The sequence below is a fragment of the Staurois parvus genome, unplaced genomic scaffold (genome assembly GCF_062004578.1).
Source record: "Staurois parvus isolate SC_StPar_1 unplaced genomic scaffold, SC_StPar_1.0 ptg000233l, whole genome shotgun sequence".
NCBI lineage: Eukaryota > Metazoa > Chordata > Amphibia > Anura > Ranidae > Staurois > Staurois parvus.
Window position 1 is genome coordinate 2,529,103 of NW_028318029.1, and position 24,252 is coordinate 2,553,354.

Genomic DNA, 24,252 nt, shown 5'->3' on the forward strand with positions numbered 1-24,252 from the left:
AGATAAATTAAAAAAATCCAATCCAAAAGGAATCCAACCACAGTGTCAGAAACCATAGTAAAGCACCTCCTATATCACACATATTAAGCATCCAATCCTCCTGAACAATGTATTGCAGAATCCTTATTTCTCATATTAACTATTTGTTACATTTATTATATTTCAGCTAATTTTGATCCATAGTTGCTATGTAGGATCAATCATGCAATGTTACAACGTCCCCCAGGCAACAATGTTTAACAGCTGCCAACCAATTCTTGCACTATGTTTAGGCAGTAATGTTCAGACTACATAAATGCACCTAAAGGTGATATGCATGTTGGATGTTGGACTTGAGGGTATGACCATACACAAACTCAAAATATAACACATATAATATCAGAATATAGCACAAAGCTTACAAAAACCCAGGTAGAAAAGGCAATCATTCAGAGCGGACACTAAAACTAAATTACTAGGCTATGTCCAAGAGCCAGCATAACACCGATTATTCATTTTGGGCCAACACATTCCCCCCTATGTAAACAAGTGGAACCATTAATGTTAGGCCCACATTTAAAGGGAACTTTCTGTGTTAAAATATGAAGCATGTCATTGCCTACTTGCAATCTCCAGGACTGTTATCCTTATTTCACTTCTTAGTAAGTCACTTGACCTGGAACTAATATGCACGTTGATGGTTTGCTATGACCTCACTTTCTGATTACTTGTTATGGGTCAGTGAGTCACAAATGAGTAAAGCATTGAATGAGGATGATCCCTGAAGCACAAAGCTTTGAAATTGGGAGAACATTGGTAGCTCACATACTTCTATTTTGACAGGTTCCCTTTAAGCTTTCCATCAATATATGGAATATCCATTCATATGGATAATCATCACCTTCATTAATGAATGCATTATTAATGTAGCATTTTATGCCGAGTTTGAGTACCCTTTTATCTAAATTCCAGCTCCCATTATGTACCAAAATACCATTAATGTACCTTGCAGAAAAATAAAAGCTTTCTTTGATTTTTAGATCAAGGCCTTTGGTGTGTTCCACAGAAAAGTTCATGACTTCCTGGTATGTAGATTTAGGACATAAAAACCAGTACGACACAGGAAGCAGTTCACTAGCTGACCTCATTACATACACCCTGCACCTGTCAACTATGTTTGCACAGCATCCCTGATATCTCTCCAGGCATTCAATTGCCTGGCTTTCAATGTAGTCTACCACAGTTGCTATGTTTGCACAGCATCCCTCCAGACGGGCCTGGGTCATACTAAAAACTCTCCGGGGCCATAGGTTGGACAACCTGATGTAGGGAAAGGCCCTGCCTGATTGGAAACAGAGTGTATGGATAGATAGGTGGGTCCTCCTATTCCATAGTTTTGGTAAACATAAAGGAAATTGTACAGAGATTGCACAATTAGTTTGTATAGTGGATGGCCACTTTTACACACCTAAAATAAACTAGTTGCGCTTTTAGAGCCATGAATTGTAATTGCACCCCAAACGCGGGAGCAAACACATGTTTTGCCACATGAAAAAGCAAGGGTCAAACTCAGCACACGCACGGTAAAAAAGGTGCAAACTGCAACACGGAAGAATGTCCCATACACCAGGGGTTAAAATTTCGAGTCCAGACCTACTAGCCGGTCACAGAACTTACTCTCCACCAGTTGCCCCACCCAACCTTGCCCAGGTCCACCCCCAACCCCACCCCCAGCCCGCCCCCAACCACGCCCCCTTAAAGCTTATGAAATTTAATTTTTATTTAGAATAGAGTCCAAAATATAAAACTGTACACAGTAATGTATATCCCAGCTCCCCTGTACTCCATTATAGTGATGACATGTATACAGTATGTATATCCCAGCTCCCCTGTACTCCATTATAGTGATATGACGTGTATACAGTAATGTATATCCCAGCTCCCCTGTACTCCATTATAGTGATATGACGTGTATACAGTATGTATATCCCAGCTCCCCTGTACTCCATTATAGCGATATGACATGTATACAGTAATGTATATCCCAGCTCCCCTGTACTCCATTATTGCGATATGACATGTATACAGTAATGTATATCCCAGCTCCCCTGTACTCCATTATTGCGATATGACGTGTATACAGTAATGTATATCCCAGCTCCCCTGTACTCCATTATTGCGATATGACGTGTATACAGTAATGTATATCCCAGCTCCCCTGTTCTCCATTATTGCGATATGACGTGTATACAGTAATGTATATCCCAGCTCCCCTGTACTCCATTATTGCGATATGACGTGTATACAGTAATGTATATCCCAGCTCCCCTGTACTCTATTATTGCGATATGACGTGTATACAGTAATGTATATCCCAGCTCCCCTGTACTCCATTATAGCGATATGCCGTGTATACAGTAATGTATATCCCAGCTCCCCTGTACTCCATTATAGCGATATGACGTGTATACAGTAATGTATATCCCAGCTCCCCTGTACTCCATTATAGCGATATGACGTGTATACAGTAATGTATATCCCAGCTCCCCTGTACTCCATTATAGCGATATGACGTGTATACAGTAATGTATATCCCAGCTCCCCTGTACTCCATTATAGCGATATGACGTGTATACAGTAATGTATATCCCAGCTCCCCTGTACTCCATTATAGCGATATGACGTGTATACAGTAATGTATATCCCAGCTCCCCTGTACTCCATTATTGCGATATGACGTGTATACTGTAATGTATATCCCAGCTCCCCTGTACTCCATTATTGCGATATGACATGTATACAGTAATGTATATCCCAGCTCCCCTGTACTCCATTATAGCGATATGACATGTATACAGTAATGTATATCCCAGCTCCCCTGTACTCCATTATAGCGATATGACATGTATACAGTAATGTATATCCCCCCTCCCCTGTACTCCATTATAGCGATATGACAGGTATACAGTAATGTAAATCCCAGCTCCCCTGTACTCCATTATAGCGATATGACATGTATACAGTAATGTATATCCCCCCTCCCCTGTACTCCATTATAGCGATATGACATGTATACAGTAATGTATATCCCAGTTGATTGGTACACGGTGTGTGTGCTAATTAGATTAGCTGGTGAACTGCTTCCAGTGTCTTCACAGTTTTCATGTCCTAAATCTACATACCAGGAAGTCAAGAACTTTTCTATGGAACACAATACATTCTTCTAAAAATCAAAGAAAGCTTTTATTTTTCTACAACAGAGGTACATTAACCGCTTGCTCGCCACCCTATAGCAGATGTACTGTTACAGGGCGACACAGCTGCACAAAATCATGTATATATACTGTACGTGATTTGCATTTCTGGGTAGGGGGTGCGTGGGAGCCACCCTACCCACACCACCTTTGATGGCTAGGCATATCAATCTTGGTGATCGTCTGCAAAGCTGAGAGGGGAGAGATCTGTGTGTAAACAACACAGGTCTCTCTCCTGTCAGCATGGACATGCTCCTTTGTATCTCTCCGCACAGCAGAGAGATACAAAGCAGCATGTCTCCCAAGTAAAACAGCACACAGCACACAATATAAAACACACAGCACACTGTTAATCCCAGTTGTTAACCCCTTCCTGCCCAGTGTCATTAGTACAGTGTCAGTGCTTTTAATTAGCACTGATCACTGTATTAGTGTCACTGAGGATGTCAGTGGCAGTTAGTCATTTCCCACCCAGTATCAGAATGCCCTCCACAGTCCCACTATAAGTCGCTGATCGCCACCATAACTAGTATTAAAAAAGAAAAAAAATTCCAGTATATATACCACCATTTGTATACATTATAACTTTCACGTAAACCAATTAACTGAATCCCCACCGCCCTATAGCAGATATACTGCTACAGGGTGGCAGGGGTGTGCAAAATCACGTGTATATATACGTGATTTTGCAATTCAGGGTAGGGGGGCGCGCATGAGCCACACACACGCCCTACCCGAGCCACCATTCGCAGCCGTGGCTGTCAATCACCGGGTCCTGGTCGGTGATTACCGAGGATCTCTGAAGGGGAGGAGGGCTGCTTTGTTTACGAACAGTCCTCCTCCCTGTTGGCTCGGGCACACTGCTCTGGATGGCTGTGTACAGCACAGTCATCCAGAGCAGTGTGATTACAGTAAAGCCCACACACACCGCTCCCAGTAAAACACTCCCATCACACAGTTAACCCTTTGATCGCCCCTCATGTTAACCCCTTCCTGCTCAGTGCCATTAGTACTTAGTAATTAGTGTCAGTGCTTCTTTTTAGCGCTGATCACTGTATTGGTGTCACTGGGGATGTCAGTGACACCAAGTCAGTTCCACCCAGTGTCAGAATGCCCACCACAGTCACACTATAAGTCGCTGATCACCGCCATTAGTAACAAAAAAAAAAATCCAGTATCCATACCGTCATTTGTAGATGCTATAACTTTCATGTAAACCAATTAATTTACACGTATTGGGATTTGTTTTAGCATGTAGCAGAATACATTTTGGCCTAAATTTATTACGAAATTTGATTTTTAAAATTTTTTTACTGGATGTTTCATAGCAAAAAGTAAAAAATATGGTCTTTTTTTTCAAAATGATGTCTTTTTTTAGTTTATAGCGCAAAAAATAAAAACCACAGAGGTGATCAAATATCATAGAAAGAAAGCTCTATTTGTGGGGAAAAAATGACATACATTTAATTTATGTACAGCGTTGCATGACCGTGCAATTGTCAGTTAAAGTAATGCTGCACCGTATCGCAAAAATTGCCTTGTCAGGAAGGGGGGGGGGGGGGTAAATCCTCTGGAGGGCAAGTGGTTAGTGGTATAGTGGTACGTAAGGGAGCTGGAATTCAGAAAAAAAAGTAAACTTAGCCTTTAATTATAATTCCCAGAAAACAAAATAATGTATGGGATTGGAACTCCTGACCCTTGTGCTGCAAGTGCTAACCACTCTGCTGCCCTAATTTATAGAATTGAATGTAATAGAACTTCTGCATGTATTATGTGACATATATGCATACTTTTATTCCAAATATTATTCAATACCAAGTTAGAAATCAAAGCAGATAACTGTTCTGAGGACACAGTGGTGGGAATTCAATAAAGCTGCTGTGCCATGTTTCTTATGTTAACCCCTCTTGTTAATGTTGTGCTACAATGAATGTTCCAAAGTAAAAAAAAAAATAACTGACAGTTTGTATCTTGCAAAAGTTGAGCTAATTAAAAGGATATCATCACTTTTGGGAACATGTTGTATGTTCCACCCATTTTTTATGGTGGAACATGTAACATGTTCCCAATTCTGCAGCCACTGCCAATCCCTCCCCTCCCTGTGACAGACGTACGAGGAGAAGGTCCCCATACAAGCTGTCACTTTATAAAACAGCACATGTGTGCAGAGTTCTGTGAATGAATGAATTACAAGTCCCGACAGCCTTTGCGGATGTTGGATTGTAGCTCTCAATGAACTATCATGGAGCTGTGGAGTGCTTTGGTAGTTCATGGATTCTTCCTGTCAGTGTATCTGCTTGTCCATAAGGGATGCACAGGCTAACATATATAATGACAGGTCTGCAGGACTCCTGCATGGCACCAGCGATCTGCTGATCACTGGTGCAATGCTTTACAGGCTCCTGCAACAAAAAAATAATAAATGCACATTTTTTTACCTGCAAAAAAAATGCACATTTATATTTTTTTGTAAAAGGCGAACTTATCCTTTAAGACCAATTCTTTTTTGGCATACAGAGAGAGAAACTGGTGCAGACAGATCTTGTGTATGTTCTAAAAGTGGAGCAGAATGTGGCAAAATCAAGACAGGTACATGAATTTGGTGCATGCCAAATTTTACAATCCATCAGAGACACTTTTGCAAATTCTGTCTTCGACAGGGAGTGTGTGCTTAAAACAGTTTCAGCACAACTGTAAGACACAGGATCAAATGCTCTGCCACCCATTCCCAGCACAGCGACTCTGAATAATCAAGCATTCACAAAAATGTTATAATGACGCCAAGAAAATATATAAGTAACAAAAAAAAGCAGGATCACATATCCACTTCAGCTCCAAGCCATTTCTGGCACTTTTTATATACATTTTAAAAAATCTGTATTTTTTGCTAGAAAACATCTTAGAACCCCTAAACATTATATATATTTTTTTAAAGCAGAGGCTTAAATTGGTGGTTTTTGCATTTTTTTTTATGTCACACGGTATTTGCGTCACAATTGAGTGATTGAGCTCTGCAGTCACTTTTGCTGAAGTTGTTTTCTTATTCCAGGTCACAATCCTGCGCAATGTCCTTTTGTCTCTTTGGTCAGTTGACCATGTCCACCATGCTTATACTTATCAGACACCGTGTTCCTGGAAACTGTATATGCCATTATAATCTTTGATACTGTACCTCACGACATGGCAGACAAATTGGCACCTCCATTTACAGAGGCATCAGCTAAGTAGCATCACAAAGCTCAATAAGCTCTGACATGACGTATCACTAGCAGCGCATGTAGTGAATGAGGAAAGTGAGGCTTCCCACCTGTTAGCTAGGTGTCTCATCACACAGTGGAAGCAAAAGAATGTTACATCACTTCCGCTTTCAACACAAAACTTTGTTGTTACTTTCACACCTACAAGTCATGTAGGGTTTCCATATTTTTGTCCAACCCCTGTATATAACAGGGTTTGCTAAACAAATGTAAAATGTAATGATCCTTTCTAAATGAAAGAACAAATGATTGTTTACACTTTTCAAGGCTGTATCTGCAAAACCAGAAACCACCCTAGCTAGTTCAATTCAATGGTTACACTAATGCTCCTTATCCTTCCTTTGATCATCCCAAATAAATGCAATCAATGAGATGTAGACAGTGCCAACTGCCCAAAAGGGGAGGTGAGGACATGAAATACTGTGCCTAAATACAACCCTCCCTGTGTTTTCGATATGCATAGCTAGTGGAATGGTTTCACTAAGTTGAGCGCTTCATCATTTATATAATTTGTTTGCACATATCTTGAGGTATAAAGAATAGGTGATAGCAGCTTACTTTTGATCACTAGGTTTTGTGGAGCGCAGGGGGATTTTTTGTATATTTATTTCTGTCTAGTGGAATGGTTTCATTACATTTCCACAGAACAGCACCACATCTGCAGCACATCTGCATCTTTGTAATAAACACCAAGATATACTGGCTGTAAAGTGGCATTTTCTGTAACTTTTACTCCTTGCCACCACAAAACAGCCCTTTATAGGGGTCTTAATACCAGTAGGTGGAGGGGAGCTTCCTGGTCATGTGACCACTGTGATTGGCTGTCACAGTAATCACATGATCAGTAAACAATGACCATGAGCTGTTTGGGAAAGCACGGTCAGCATGCTGAAAATGTACAGTGAGTGTGCTTTCACCCCAGAATGGTGGTTCCCTATGGATGCATATGTGTTAAGGCAAAGTCTGCATAAATTAATTTGTTTTAGAATATAAAACAGCAGTGCCTCCTAAAGCTGAAGCCAGGTACAAAAACTGCCATTTATTATCCTCCTCCTTAGCAGCAAAGGATATACAGTAAATCCACTTTGTGTGCATCAAATGGCTTTATAATCCTAGATATCCCCTTATAAAAGTAGCTGTGACATCATCAGTGCGCTGGGCAGAGCCTGTGCAGGGAGTGGAGCTGTGGGAGGGAACCAGAAAGACTCACCCACTACAGGTCCCTTGTAAAAAATGACAGAAAGGGGTGGAGACAAGACCAGTCACCCTGCACAAGGAGAGAGAGCAGCAGTGACCAGTCTATATAACAGGAAGCTCCTGCACAGAGGCAAAGCTTCACACTTGATTACTGCTCAGATCTGGAAGAAATACACAAAGGGGGAGATTTACTAAAACTGCTTCACTCAGGCTTGGTTCACACATGTGCGGGTGGTGCCGCTGCGGATCCGCACAAAACTCCATGCAACTGCACCACCCGCACAGAGGAATGCGGACCCAGGGCGGGAGTCATTAGTTCTAATGGCACACTGCCCGCACTGAAAAATGCAACAGTACTGGGAACCGAGGTTCCCGTGGGGGCTGTGTTTTCAGAAGAAGTGCAGGGGCTTCTTCCCTGCGTGTCACGGGGCATGGGAGTCCATTAAAAAGAATGGGCTCTTATGCCCTCGCAAAACGTGGCCCGCACGGCCGCATATATGTGAACCAGGGGTTAGAATCTGGTGCAGCTGTGTTCAATTAAGCTTTGACAATAAAACCTGGAAGCTGATTGATTTCTATGTAGAAGTGCACCTGATTTTGCACTCTCCAGCTTTAGCAAATAAACCCCAAAGAGTCAGGTAAGAATACACAACAAATGTATTCAGCCAATATTTGCTTTTCCTAGTGTTCAGCTTTAACCACTTGCCCTTCTGAGGATTTACCCCCCTTGCTGATCAGGCCATTTTTTGCAATACGGCGCTGCGTGACTTTAACTGACAAATGCACGGTCATGCAACGCTGTACATAAATAAAATTTATGTAATTTTTTCCTCACAAATAGAGCTTTCTTTTAGCGGTATTTGATCATCTCTTGGGCAGCAATTGGCCCATCTATGTATGAATGTAAGTTAGGGACCTTAGATTGTACACCCATTGAGGGTTAGGGACTGATATGAATGTACAATATATATGTAAAGTGCTGCGTAAATTGACGGCACTATATAAGTACTTGAAATAAATAAATAAATCTCTGTGTTTTTTTACAGTCAATTCTGAAAAACATATATATATTTTTGACTTTTTGCTAAAGAGCATATCCAATAAAAAAATTTTTAAAAATAAAATTCATAAATTTAAGCCAAAATGTATTCTGCTACATGTCTTTGCTAAAACAAATCCCAATATATGTAAATTAATGGTTTATATGAAAGTTATAGCATCTACAAATGGCGGTATATATACTGGAATTTGTATTTATTTATTTTTTTTATACTAGTAATGGCAGCGATCAGCAATTTATAGCGTGACTGCGGTGGGAATCCTGATACTGGGTGGGAACTGACTAATGGCCACTGACATCTCCAGTGACACTAATACAGTGATCAGTGCTAATAAAAAGCACTGACACTGTACTAATGACACTGGGCAGGAAGGTGTTAACATCTGGGGCGATCAAAGGGTAAACTGTGTGTTGTGTTGTGCTTACACTGTGTGCTGTTTTACTAGGCAGACATGCTGCTTTCTATCTCTCTGCTGTGTAGAGAGATAGAAAGCAGCATGTCAATGCTGACAGGAGAGAGATCTGTGTTGTATATACACAGATCTCTCCCCTCTCAGCTTTAGTGGAGATCACCGTGTGCCGGCCGACAATTATTGGATGGGACGCGGTGATTAACATCCGCTACAACCAATGGCAGAGCGGTGTGCACTCCCTACCCGGAACTGCAAAATCACGTATATTGACGTGATTTTGCGCAGAGTGGCCACCCTGTAGCAGTATATCTGCTATAAGGTGGTAGGTAAGTGGTTGAAGTAGTATTAAACCCCCAATGTTTTTGTAGCCTAACACATTCAGCACAGTAAATAAACATTCCCCAGTAAACTACTTGTTAAAATTTTTGCCCCAGCACTTGCCGTTTATAACTTTTAATGCTACTGGCTCTCAGTGCCGCTTCATAGGAAAAAGGTAACAGTGGACAATGTGGTCTCCAGTCAGTTTGTTAGTTTGGAAAAGGGAGAGGGGTGAAGGAAGGATGAAAAGGGGAGTGCCTTGCTATCCTAGGCTACATGGGCTATATGTTCCTATTAATACATATGTTGTACATACAGTTAAAGGATAAGTTCACCTTCTGAACAGGTTATGTGTTCCACTCATTTTTAGAGTGGACCATGCAACATGTTCCAGCATTTGCCCCTTCTCCCCCTTCCTCATGACAGCAGACAGGGGATGTGCTCCTGGCACCCACTGTCACAATTTTAAAGTAATGCGCCATGCAGAGCTTGCCCACATAGTAATGTCATTCATTCATGCTTTAATAAATGGCAGCTGAAATGGAATAGAGGGCATTTATCACGGTGAGGGAACAGGGATGTAATTGACAGAACAGTCACACAGAATATAGAACATACATATAGACTGTAACAAGCACACTAATAGTGCTACTACCCATATGTTTTGAATTAAGAAGGACCACAGGTGCCTGATCCGCAGTCGCTTGGCTGTGTACAATATTTGGGCTTGGTTTCTAGGGACTCCCGGAATACATATTTTCGTTTGACTATATATTTTTAGGTACCTTGAGGCTTATTTTTGGACATTTTGCAATATAGTGCACAATGTATATGGTTAAGGAAGGATCCACACGACCATGGATGCTCTTTAAATTCTTGAATTCATTAGAAGACCACAGTATAAAAATTGCAGATACAAAAAGTTAATGTGTTTCAGCCTACATGGCCTTAGTCATAACTAATATTATGGCATGAAACAAAAAATATATAGTGGTGAACACATGCATTCCGCCTAATGGCTGATATGACAACCACCATGTGCAAGTATGAACCACCATTCAAATCCACATGCAATCACATTACTAAATATTAGTTATGACTAAGGCATTGTAGGCTGAAACAGGTCAACTTTTTCTATCTGCAATTTTTATACTGTGGTCTAATACATGCAAGAATTTAAAGAACATCCATCGTCGTGCGGATCCTTCCTTACCCATACATATAGATTGTGCACTATATTGCAAAACTTCCAAAAAGAAGTGTCAAGGTACCTAAAAATATATAATCAAACAAAAATATGTATTCCGGGAGTCCCTAGACACCAAGCCAATGAGAAACTACCAGAAAAAGGCCTATTTGTGGACTCAACCGGAATGGGAAATTTGTAAATACTCGAGAAAAATAATACAAACAAAAATAATTCTTGAGTATTTACAAATTCCCCATTTCAGGGAATTCCCCATTTCCGAAGTCCACAACTAGTCCTTTTTCTGGTAGTTTAAAAAAAAAAGTAAAAAATATTGTTTTTTTTTTCAAAATTGTCAGTCTTTTTTTTGTTTATAGCGCAAAAAAAAGGAAAACCGCACAGGTGATCAAATACCACCAAAAGAAAGCTCCATCTGTGGGGGAAAAAAAGGTGTAAATTTCATTTGGGTGCAGTGTAGCATGACTGCGCAATTGTCAGTTAAAGTACCGAAGTTCCATATTACAAAAAGTGGCCTGGTCAGGAAGGGGGATTAGATTGTGCACTATCAAATGATTCTAACTCAGATTCCAATGACAAAGTGCAAAAATCCAATGTGCTCTGTATGCTGGGAACATTTTAGTTTAAACCTACATGGACAATCATGCAGCTTGTTCTCTGATCACACTGCACTTGTTTTACATGTCACGGGACCATAAACCAGATCATATCAATCTGCCTCATTCACAGTTGTGGCTCAGAGAATAACCTCTCTTACCTGCAATGGAACAGAGGATATTCAGAGGGGTGTAACTGACTGGAAGTTGCCACCAGAAACAAGGAAAGAAGTTCCCCTTTCCAATTTGTGTGCCCTCTTTCTAAAAACACAGCTTTACTTGTAGGGTGTTATTATTGAGACTATAAGACCTTTTGCGCATTGGGCATTAAAAATATTGGTTATACAGGCTTCTGGGATTTTTTTCTTCAGCCTCTATAAGCAACTTTATGTAAGCACTTTACTCATGGTTTACATTTGTATATTTATGCATTATTTATTGTATAATGATTTATATCACTTTGATTGCATTTTAGTGCAACACTAGATTTTTATTCATAGATGTAAGCCTATCTGTCCATGCACAATTGAACGTTTATAGCCATATTTGCAGAGGAGCGTTTTTAAGCTGCAAAAAATACTATCACAAATGCATTTTTTAGAGGAGCTTTCGGGCAGACAAAAACACTTGACAAGCATAAATAAGCATAAACACAGCATTTAGGAGTGTTCAGCGTTTTCAAGTGTACATTGATTATAGTGAAAATGAGTGTAGGGGTATGCTTTGAAAGAAAAAAGGCTTATAATAGCAAATGCCTATAAATGCACATTAACTCTTGTGTAATAAGAGCCACTATGAGTATTTATGCTGCTTTTTCTGCTAGAAATTCTGACATTTTTCAGCTGCCTAGTGTGCATGGACCCTAAGTCATACAGGTGCTATTTCATGTAATCTGTGTGAATGTCAGTGTATTAACATTTGTGATTTGCTGCAGCGCAAGTAGTTCTTGCATTACTTTTTCTGAAGTTTTGTTGCGATTTCACATACATAGCAAATAATGTAAATCGCACTGTAAACTGCAAGAAATTGTTGAAAATCTTCACAAGTAGCAATAAAGTCTTTAGAAATCGCACCTGAAATCACGCTGAAATTGCACACAAATCGCGTGATTTTAAATCACAGCAGTGTGAACAGTGATTAATAGGATTCTATTTTTGGGGTGTCAATTTTTACATACTTTACACACACAGTGCAGGGAGTCAACTCTAGTCTCTGCATGCAAGGATGACTTCATAGGACACCGCAAGCAAAAGGAGGCACCCTGAAAGGGGAAATATGGGGCAGTGTTATTGGCACTGACTGAAACTGGAACATAGTAAGGGTTGACAGATGAAAAAGCAGTATAATCAGTAAGTGATCAAATCAACTGCTGAAAAGTGCTTAACCACTTGCCCTCCAGAGGATTTACCCCCCTCCTGACCAGGCCATTTTTTGTGATACGACGCTTTGGTACTTTAACTGACAATTGCACAGTCATGCAACGCTGTACCCAAATTAAATTTACACCCTTTTTTTCCCCACAAATAGAGCTTTCTTTCAGTGGTATTTGATTGCCTGTGCACTTTTTTTTTGTGCTATAAACAAAAAAAGACTGACAATTTTGAAAAAAAAAACAATATTTTTGACTTTTTGCTATAAAACATATCCAGTAAAAAAAATGTAAAAATCTAATTTCATCATAAATTTAGGCCAAAATGTATTTTGCTACATGTCTTTGCTAAAAAAAAATCCCAATACGTGTAAATTAATTTGTTTACATGAAAGTTATAGCATTTACAAATGGAGGTATAGATATACTGGATTTTTTTTTTATATATACTAGTAATTGTGGGGATCAGCAACTTATAGCGGGACTGCGGCAGGCATTCTGACACTGGGGGGGGAACTGACCGTCACTGACATCCCCAGTGACACTAATACAGTGATCAGTGCTAATTCAAAGCACTGACACTGTACTAATGACAATAAAGGAGACATTCTGGCGCACAGAGGTGAGATTATTCCAACACGATACAATATGTATTATAAACAATATGAATAATGTCAAATGTCCACAAGGCAAATGACATGTGTATATGTAACTTTTATACGTATAACTCCGTGCCAGGGACAGGCACGGGTTTAATGCAAATCAACTCTGTTAAAAGAATAAATCATAATATGTCCATAGACATAACCAAGTCCTAGAAAGTCTCTGGGACACTGGGTGTCAGATAGCAGCAGCCATCCTATAGAGCAGGGGTCTCCAAACTATGGCCCTTCAGCTGTTGAAGTACTACAAGTCCCATTATGCCACTGCCTCTGGGAGTCTTGCCTGTCAGAGTCTTCAAAGGCCTCATGGGACTTGCAGTTCCTCAACACCTGGAGGACCATAGTTTGGAGACCCCTGCTATAGAGCAGTGGTCTCCAAACTACAGCCCGGGGGCCAAATGCGGCCCTTTACTTGCCCTTATCTGGCCCTTGGGGCACTTTTTCTCCCTGTGATACAAGACAATATTCCTCTCACTGACACCAACAGGGGGGTATAATTCCTGCTGCTGACATCAGCAACAGGCACTATTCCTCCCATTGACACCTACAATGGGGCACTATTCCTCTCACTGAAACAAACCATGAGGCACTATTCCTCCCATTGACACTAACAACGGGGCATCATACTTCCCACTGACACCAACGATGGGGCACTATTTCTCCAATTTACACCAAGAATAGGGCACTATTCCTTCCCCTAATGCCAAAGATGCATTGTTTACTCCCAATAACGTAGAACAATTTCTACTCCCAATGGCCACAGACTGGCCCCCCCTAAAGTCTGAAAGCCAGTAAACTGGCCCTTTGTTCAAAAGGTTTGGAGCCCCCTGCTATAGAGCAAAGCCAACTCTACATGCAAAGACAAAAGAAAGAAGAACAGGAGGCGCCAGCTAAGTGCAGTAATTAGATGCTGTATTTAATAATATAGGATTAAACACACTCACAAGAGGCAAAAAAATGTACTGACGACACTGAGCAGGAAGGGGTTGATATCTGGGGTGAAGAAAGGGTTAACTGTGTGCTATGTATGTTTTACTGTGTGATGTGCTTTACTGTGTAAGCTACTTTGTATTGCTGTGCTATGCATATGCTGATCGCAAGGTGCCGACGGGGAATCAACGGCCGGGACCCAGTGATCGACAACTGTAGCCACCAATGGGGGTGCAGATAGGGCACATGCGCCCTACCCAGAAACACAAAATCACATCTGATTTTGCGCAGCCCTGCCGTCCTGTAGCAGTAGTTCTGCTATAGGGCGATCGGAAGTGGTTAAAGAGGAGCTATGCTCACCTTCATTCCAGCAAGGTAGCCTCTCAAAGCTCTCCACTGGCTGCTGACATCTTTAGGCGGCTGGCTTCCAGGTATCAATCGCCAGCGGGACTGAGATGAGGTCAATTCTGCACATGCGTGGGAGTTTAGTCAGCTCAGTATTGCTGGATTTGTACAACCAGCTCACTTTACGAGGACAGAGAGGCAGGTAAGTAACTTTAATGCAGAAGAGATATTACATGACTCTTCTGCATTAAAAATCCTGCTTGTTTGCCCATTTTTTGTTTTTGCCATAAACTTCCACTTTAAAAAACTGAGGGTTTAAACATTGCATCTGAGCACCACAAACCAAAAAAGCTATTTATTTAGGTTTAATATTCAAAAGAAAACTCCCCCATCCATTCATGTCTCCATGCTTTATTTTACTGAGAAATCACTTCAAAAAACACCCCCTAGCATTTCTGGCCATGGTCATCTTGAGTAAGAGTAGATTCATGTAGTATTGACTTCCTAAAATCCATCTGCCCTTAGCTCAGGCATGCAGGCAAGAAGGTGTGCTTAGCTGAAAAAACCCCGTCCTCCCCCCTGGGATGTATGACATCATTTGCCTAGGCCTGGAAACCAGGAAGTAACTAAAGAAATGTGAAGAAAAGTTCAAAACAAGTAAATATGATATACTTTCCTATCTATTTTCCAATGCTAGCAGCATAACAATTACAAAAGTCAATGCTGTTAGAGAGAGAGAAGTTCCACTTTAATACCTGCCTATAAAAAGCATGCCGGGAGAATGAGGTCATCAATCTGCTACTGGCAGTATGAAAGCATTTCCTCGGCCTCTCCTCTTCAGGGGATTAATCATTTAAGCTGTACATTGTAACCTTTTTGTGCATGTCACAGAGTGAGAGGCTTGTTGGGTGAGACAACCATTCCAGGGCCTGCGCAGGTATCAGGATTTACATGACCAGCTCCAGGGCCAGCAATCCTAATGCCTGATCTAAGACAGCAGTGGCCTTCTAGAGGGATAGGCAGATAAAGGCCTAGTCATGGGGGCATTCTCTGAGATAAGTTCCCGGAAAGGTTTAGGTCACTTAGCATGCCTGAACTTAGTATGACTGTAGATCGTTGTGGGTCCACATTAATTTACCATTCAAGGTTTCAATACACCAATTTAGTCTGTAATAAAATCAAGATAAAAAAACAATACATGCTAGTGACACATTAGCTTTGTAACCATAGCAGCAGTGGTTTAGACATTTTTGCTGAAAAACTAAACTTAGCATGTTAGCGTTGATAGTGTTAATATAGTATATGCAGGTGTTTTTGTTGTTAAATAAATAGAATTTATTCTAACCTTCATACACAGAAACCAGTAGAGTCCATATGTTGTGCAGAAGAGCTTATGGGATGTTAAATCACATGAGGACACAAAAAATGATTAATGACATGACTAACAAATGTGTTTATCCACTATTATTTCCATACGCCACTAACAACCAAATAACACTGGTAATGCCAGAAAACAAGAATGCGCCAGTTATGGGCGCGCCACCATTATTATTATTATACAGGATTTATATAGCACCTACAGTTTGCTCAGTGCTTTACAATATAACAGGAGACAATACAGCAATGATACAGTTCAATACAAGAGGGTTAGGAGGGTCCTGCTCCTTGGAGCTTAAAATCGAATTGGTCATCATATTATTTACTAAGGTTTGATAGAAAAACACACAGCAAGATTACTCAAAGAAGTATCCTTCCCCTATTTCACTTTTATTATATATACTAGCCAATATAGTAAAAAAAAAAGAAAAAAGACACGTCTATCTCTTTTAGGTCCTCATGCACTTGGGTGTTTGGCTGCTCCTATGTGCTGAATCCCAAAATCTCTGGCACTTTCTGGCACCCAAGGAGCCACACGTCGCTAATACAAGTGCATGGCTGTGTTTGGGTAGCCATCAATGGCTTCTGCATCTGCTTCTACTTATGCATGCACATGTGGAGCTTCTCCCCGAACACAAGTGTTGCATTTGGAGAGAAGAGCTGAACACACAAGTCATCAGTGTTTACCCCAGTACAATCATGTATAGCCATGCTCTTGTATAGGTGGTCGCTGGATCCATTGGGTTCCCGTTGCTGACTCAGCCAATAAGGAGGGAGAGTCTGCATACAGCTGAAGCTATCATGAACATTGCTGGATCAGAGGAGGCTCAGGTAAGGATTGTGGGGGGGGGGGGGGGGGCGTTGCACACAGAAGGTTTTTTATCTTCATGCATAGAATACATAAAAGGTAAAAAAAATACCTTGAGCCTTTAGAACCACTTTAACTTTGCCAGTATGTTTTCAGCAGTCCTTTTGTGATGTAACCCAGTGACATGATTTAACCCTTTTATGTTATGTCTAAATAGCATCTGATCAAACACATACTATATGACATGCAAATGAAATTCATGAAATTGCCTTTCCATGTATAAACATTCAGGCCCAATTCAACTGGAGCGTTTTGTAGTTCCAAAAAAGTACATGAACTTCTTTTGAGCTAGAAGCTCCACGCTTCAGGGGATTTTGGCCCCAAAAGACTTCAATGTGAGCACTAAAAGAAAAAAAAACATATTGCATGTTTTTTACACTAGTAACTAGCTTTCAATTGGCTATAATAATTAAAAAGAAAATGAATGTAGTTGTAGGTTTTTTTTAATCTATATGCATTCTATTCATGAAGGTAAAAAACCTTCTGTGTGCTGCTCCCCACACAGCCCTCCCCTAATATTCACCTGAGCCCTATCTCAATCCAGCATACGGGAGCCTCGGCTGTCCCAGGTCTGTCTCTCCTCACTGGATGAGACAGCAGGAAGAATCAATGGCTCCCACTGCTGTCAATCACAGCCAGTGAGCCAATGAGGAGAGAGTGGGGGGGGGCGACTCGCGGCTTTAAGTGTCTTAAGTGTCTTAAAACACATACAGTGGGGCTTGGGAGTGAACAAGCACCAGTTCCCCCTAAGCAAGCGGCTTGCTATTGGGGGCACTGGTCCCTGGCACTTGGGTCCCCAGCTGTGACCCAAGAAGAAAGCATAGAATGCATTAAGGTAAAATAAAAAAATTCTAATTTAGAACCACTTTAACATCTCGTATAACACAATTATACTGTATATATAACTTAGAAGTGTTTTCTTATCTTCCCTGTAGCAGCATATTTCAATCTTATTATTTCCCCATGCTTAGGGTAAGCTGATGTTTCATAGAGAATTAAATAATGTAAATGAAATAATCAACAATTTTGAGTGTGGCCACCTATTAGCTTTAAGTGAAATCAATATTTAAGTACATATGCATGAACCCATTAAAAACCAGAGATGTTATCTTCTCCTGCATGAACAGTCAGCTGCCCCCGCCCTCCTCCCTCAGACAAATCAAAATGAATTGTCTTTTAAGGTTAAAAGTTAAAAGGGTGAATAAATAAGTGTTTCCCTGGCAACTATTGTAGAAGGTAAAAAAAAAAACATTAATCCTATCATGCATTTTCAAAAAAATATTTTTTATATGAAAAATAGTAAATATACTAACATCTGTTTATATTAGCTTATGCTGCTCTCCACACCAGATGTCAGGCCAGCCTTGCGAGCCAATTAATGTGGTTGTAAAACTCAGACATGAAATATGAACAAAGCATATCCCTCTGTAGTGTGTACTTGTCTCAATCCAGAGCACTAAGTGTCATTTCTGTCTGCTGTCTCATTCCTCTAATATTAGCATGAGTCACTTCTGACAAGTTTCCCTATCACCAAAAGCTGAAATGGTGATAGGGAAGGGATCTCCAGCAGACTGACAGCCTCAGCTCTGTTCCAGGAAGCTGTGTGGAGGGGGTGTGCCTTTTTCCTCCAATCAGTTCTCAGAGCTCTCATCACTGTGCTCTGAAGTGTGTAATTTCAGCTCCCTGCACTCTTTTTCTTAACGCTCAGCCAAATTGTATAAATTCAACACTTTGAATGGCTTTAGAAAAGAGAAGACTGCAGATAAACAGGTACAAATTTTGTAGGAGTATTTATTTTATCTCTGTGGGTCACCTGAGACCAGTCACTTCACTGGGTATATGCAAGGGTTTGCAACCACATTAAGCTACATTGTATTGCACGGTGATTTTGAGTTAATAGTGGGAACATGCTCACAGGAGGAGAGAGCAAAGAGATGAGGTCATCACTGTAATGCTATTCCTTCATTGTCTAATAAACTAACTAGGGGTGGGAAGTTATCCAAACCAGCAACAGCTTAAAGGCATATTCAGATGTGTAGCAAGGACTGCCTCTCCACTGAAAAGCCTGTTTTAACCCATTAAATGCCACACTGCCATACTGCAATTAGTTGCAGAGCATCTCCATAGACCTACATTAGTCGCATTCAGCAACACCTGCCAAAAGCGAAATGCTGTTTAATTTTGCCGTTGCTGTAAAGCATAGCATCACAGCTGTAGCACATGTACAGAGGTGAGTGTCTGCACGTCACCATTCAGGTGGGAGATTGGGGGTAATAAAACTGCAGCTCAACCACCTAATTTTACTGCCCTTAGCCGCATGTGCAAAAAAGCCTAACAGCTGTTTTGTTCATTTACAGTCACAAATCAGAGGGGTGAGCATATCAGTGGAGGAAGGGGTTTAGAACTGTGCAAATGGAAGACCCTTGCTGCCTTAAAATTTAAAGTAGGACAAATACATGGGAGATAAGGATTAACACCCTGAAGTTATGATTTTATTAGTTTCATGTTAACATTTTTCTACACATACCCTATTAAAGTAGAACTAAAGCCAGAACATTTTTAATATAAAATGTAAAATTTTGGATAGAGTAAGTAAGAGTTATAACCCCTGTAAGGTTTTTTTTTCTGCCATCCAGTGAAAGAATCCCTGGTTGTCACCAGAAATAGTGTTCCCACTGAAAGAATTCCCTTCTATTCCTATTCTGGGGACAAACCAAATGTAGAGTTGTTTTCTTTTTCACTCTCAATGATAATGATAAACTGGATAAACTATGAGCATGAATCTCCCAAACCACAGAGATTAGTAAAGACCTGACAGATGTTCTAATCCTTCTCCACTCTATTCAAAACTAAAAAAATAAAGTTTGACATGTAGTTATACTTTAATAGTACATGAAGACCCCAATAACCCAGCAACACACTGACACAAAAGTGGTTTTACGAAACTAACTATATTTATTCATCATCTTTGTTATTTAAAACAAACACACTGTATATAGATCTTCGGTCAGTAAAAAGTAGCAAAAACAAATCCAGAGAAACAAACCGTTCTTGCAATGGCAAATTCTAAATAGCACAACCTGGAGACTACAGGACAGACAGTCCTGGCTGGAACATTTGATATTGTTTACAAGTGAACCAGATCTAAAAGAACTTTGATCACTATTACTTTCCTATGGGATGACAGAGTACAAAAGTTAAATGTACAAAATGAAAATGAATAGAGTTACATCATTATCAAGGGATTTACATACAAAACAGCATCCTTGGATAGTTGATAGATATCTCATCAGATCAAAAGAAGCACTGTATTCAGTCTGTGGATTTTTGTTCAGTAGCCATTTGTTTATAATACACAGCTAATGGATAGGAAGTTCAAAGAAAGCCGGCCTAACAAGCAAATCAGACAAACACCTGACCTGAAAATTCTGTATAAATACCCCCTCAAGACCATTTATATTTAGACAGAAAAAATGGCCGTTACAAGGAAAGCGATCAGATTAATAACATTTTCCAGGTCAATAAATAATACAGCTACTGTTAATCCAATTATTTCTAATGGAGTATATAGCGCTACCAGTGAATGCTAACGAAGGCAAGTTTGATGAATTAAACTTTCCACTGAGCCACATAACATCTACTACCCAATGGACTGCTCTAAAAGCTTCTTCCACAGAATAGATCTCTCACCGGAATCCTTTATTTGTGCATTAAGGGTTACATTGATTGCATTGGACTCCAAGGTAATTGATGAAATTCTTTTCAGGATCTGTACCTTGGGAATAAAGCCCTTCACACCGCCTCAGGTTCTGCTGTTTTGTGCATTGTTGGGTAGTCTGACAAAGGGCATAACACGGACTGCAGAGTCCCTTCTTACACAGTTTTGTCATACACACTATTTTTATTTGTGCTTGAATGGAAAGAATGGTGATAAGCCGATACAGAGTTTTGTATACTTCTGGCCCAGAACAGAAAAATACAATACTGACTGCACTTCTACAAGTTTATCCCTTAATTGCAAGCCAAGATTCTACAATTTGAAGATGTTGTTCCAGATGATAAAGCCATTTGATGACTTTTATGTAGAAGTTTTTGCACAAGTCATGAATTGGTACCCTCTAAGAATTTGTGATAGATAGATAGATAGATAGATAGATAGATAGATAGATAGATAGATAGATAGATAGATAGATAGATAGACCTACCAAGATAAAAAAAAAACAAAAAAAATCTTCCATGCATGTTGTAAAGAGTGTTTCATCTAATTAATGATGTAATATTATCTATGAAGTTAATGTGCTTTCACTTGAAGGGGATGCAGGGCCTGTACATGATATCTCCATTCCAAGAATTTTATAAAATATATATGCTGCAATATAGCGAAATGCTTAAAGAAAACAATGATAGGTTTCTCCATGAAAATAAAAAAATACAGTACTCTCCCATGGGCAAGTAATGCAGCGAGCCCCTAATACTATCCGAGTCTACGTTTCATGTTTCTCAATGGAGTCAAGGTAAGGCACAGACCTAAGCTCTTCTAGCTCACTGCAGTAATTGAGAGCCTCTGCCAACTGGTACCTTTAACAAATAAAAGAACCGGCTCTCAGACCTGGAAGCAGTCAATGAGCAATTTTAGCCAGACAGCTGGGTTAATTCTACCTCTTTGGTATTCCAAGAAGTACTCTTTGCTGCAGAACGATATGACAACACACACATACACACGTTCTCAGAGAATCCAGCCCTGCAAAGCATTGCCTCATTGTAACTGCCCTTAAATAATGAGTTCTTCAGCGGGAACCAGCATACAGAAACATGTACAAGAAGATTTTTACATCCAAGGGCTAAATGGCAAAAATGTGACCCTACAGGTTCTGCTGTTTGTTGATGTTGGGATGTCACAATAGCAAAAAAGCTATGATCTACTACACTGCAGTGCCAACGTCAGAGGCAAACCAAGGGATTCGTCTTAATGGGACTGAAAACCAAAAGGAAAGGCAGGTCATGCAGGACCAAGGGAATGCAACAGAAAACATTTCATTATAATCTTGTAACCCGCTATCAGCACACATTGTAATAGCAACACAGGCCATGGGGACAGACCAAACAATACCGGAGGCACATAGCTCAGTTTCCTTCTAAAGCAAGTCTCAGTGAAAATCAACCTGCTGTTGCTTTTGTGTTCTCTATTTTATTGTCTCTGTTAGCTTTTTCAGCCTAGCAAAATGTGTCCTTAAAACACAAATGGGACTGGGAAATTCTATTAATCTCCAACAGGAGGAAGCCTACACAGTGTACTGCAAACATTAACCCTGTGCAGGCTGCTTTCACTGCATCACATAGCAGCTCGACTGATGCTGCATGGAAATCACACACTCTATGGATAGGAAACACAAAATAGCCAGCGTCAAACACATTTCCACAAGATGTTCACTTAGTCACTGTGCTCCTCTGGATGGCACTGCCATGCTCTCAGGGTATTATGAAGAGGCAGAAATGAGTAACAACCTGCCACTGTTTGGAATTTTTTTTTCTACTTTGGAGAGGTGGTTCGTGTTTGGAATATTTGCAAGCTAATCAGAAACTATTGCAGGATGTCAGAGCCATAGCTGATGTGTGCTAGCCAACTGCAGATCTTCTACTGAAAGGTGCTTACATACCAGCTACCTGCATTGGCAATATTTACCATTTTTTTTCTAAAACAAAATAAATAAAACCACACAAAGTTACCGCTCCTCTAGGAAATGAACACTAACACCAAAAACCTGAATCTCATTTTATCCTTCAAGTTTAAAAATGTAGGCTTAGAGGTACGTGAAAATTGCATCGGCCTTTTTGTAAAATTAATCTCATTGCTTAATCTGATTAAAGACGTAGAGCTAGTCATCAGAATGCCATAGGCAGCTATTCAAAAGCAACATTATGCAAGGTCTTTTTTTTCTTTATATAGCTTACCACTTGGGTTCTTGTTTTTCTTGAGACTCTTGCCACAAAGACACTGCAGCATATGCGTTCCTTTGCTGAAAATGTTCCAAAGAAACCACATTGATTTGGGCGAAAAGCAATCCAGCAGCTTAGACACCCTGAGAACGAAGAAATCCTTGTTGTTGCATACTAAGAGGTTGTGATCAGTTCTCCAGAACAAGGGTACCAATTTAACCATAGAAAATGATTATTTTCCTAGCTTCTCCCAGTCTTTGATTTCCTGGCGAGGGTTTTCTTTTTGGAGACTCCTCAATTAGAGAGCTATGTTGTATTTTGCTTTTTTTTTTTCTTTTTTTTCTTTTTTTTTTTATTGTTTCCGCTTTCAGATGTGTATAAGATTTAAAGGTTGTAAGTATATCAGCATGAGCTATTGCCAAAGTGCACAATCTTCCTTTCCAGCATGCAGCCAAATGAAAGTAAGCTAAAGAATTCCCAAGAGAGGCCAAAAAAACTAATCTCAGAACAGTGAGGCATGTACGATCCCCGAAGTAAAAACCATTGCCTGTCACTTGATTGCTATGAGGAAGGGTGGATCTGTAGAGCATCAAAAGCCAAGGCAGGATTCATGGTACTAAAAGACTGCAGTTGTAGCAGCAAGCACAACAAATATCACCCAGCCAGGCAGGAAAGATGATAGAAACTCCCCTCTGCAAGTGTCAATAGTATTACCATCAATCCCCAGTGATCTCTGCAATCTTATTTAACCTGCAGTTCCAAATCATAGAACAGCACTGATGTAAATCCAGATCCCCTTAATAGATGATTACTGTGGGTGGAAAGAGAGACAGATCCTCTTCCCCTGCTCTCACTCTCCCTGCTGCTTCAAGCACTGGTGTGCATTAGAAATAAATTTCCCTGTCTTTCACTCCCTGTGCTTGGCTCTGAATTGCAGGCACAGATAGAGTAGGAGGAGTTGAAGATTTTTTTCCTTTTTTTTTTTTTTTTGGTGTAATAAAAAGCTTTATTTCATCCTAAACCTAGACACATGGTTTTTTTTTTTCTACTGATGCTGAGATACAATTCTGTATCATCTTAAGGCACTGCAAAGGTTAATGGAATATTTATGACAGCAGTTAAAAGCTGAGTTGATTATTTAATATGATCAAATTGTTCTGCAGCTTGCGTCTCCTAGTAATAATAAAACCTGTAAATATGAAAATAATTACAGGAAATATTAAGGAAACAGAATATTTGATTGGCAAATAAGAAAAAACATTTTTGGATGAACAAAAGAGCGGGAGGAATGTCATCTTTTTGCACAGATGCTTTTGAAAGCTTTGAATGGTTTATATGCACTAAATCTCAATGGACATCTAAACATTAAACTGCACTGATAGCACAAACAATAGCAATGCAGTGCACATGTCTGCGGCTCGGCTGTTTGCACTGGGGACTTGCTGATCAGTCAGGCAACGTGCGTTATTGCAGCATGTTACTAGTG

At 40.1% G+C, this 24,252-nt stretch overlaps 1 protein-coding gene across 1 annotated transcript in view; it reads right to left on the minus strand.

Annotated features, from left to right (window-relative positions):
- FGF14 (fibroblast growth factor 14) overlaps positions 1-23,693 on the minus strand; it is a 705,563-nt gene extending 681,870 nt beyond the window's left edge. The window contains exon 1 of the mRNA XM_089679953.1: positions 22,782-23,693. Within this exon, the coding sequence (XP_089536079.1) occupies positions 22,782-22,989 (208 nt within the window). The 5' untranslated portion in view covers positions 22,990-23,693. The remainder of the gene's footprint in view (positions 1-22,781) is intronic.
- Positions 23,694-24,252: the final 559 nt, after the last annotated feature.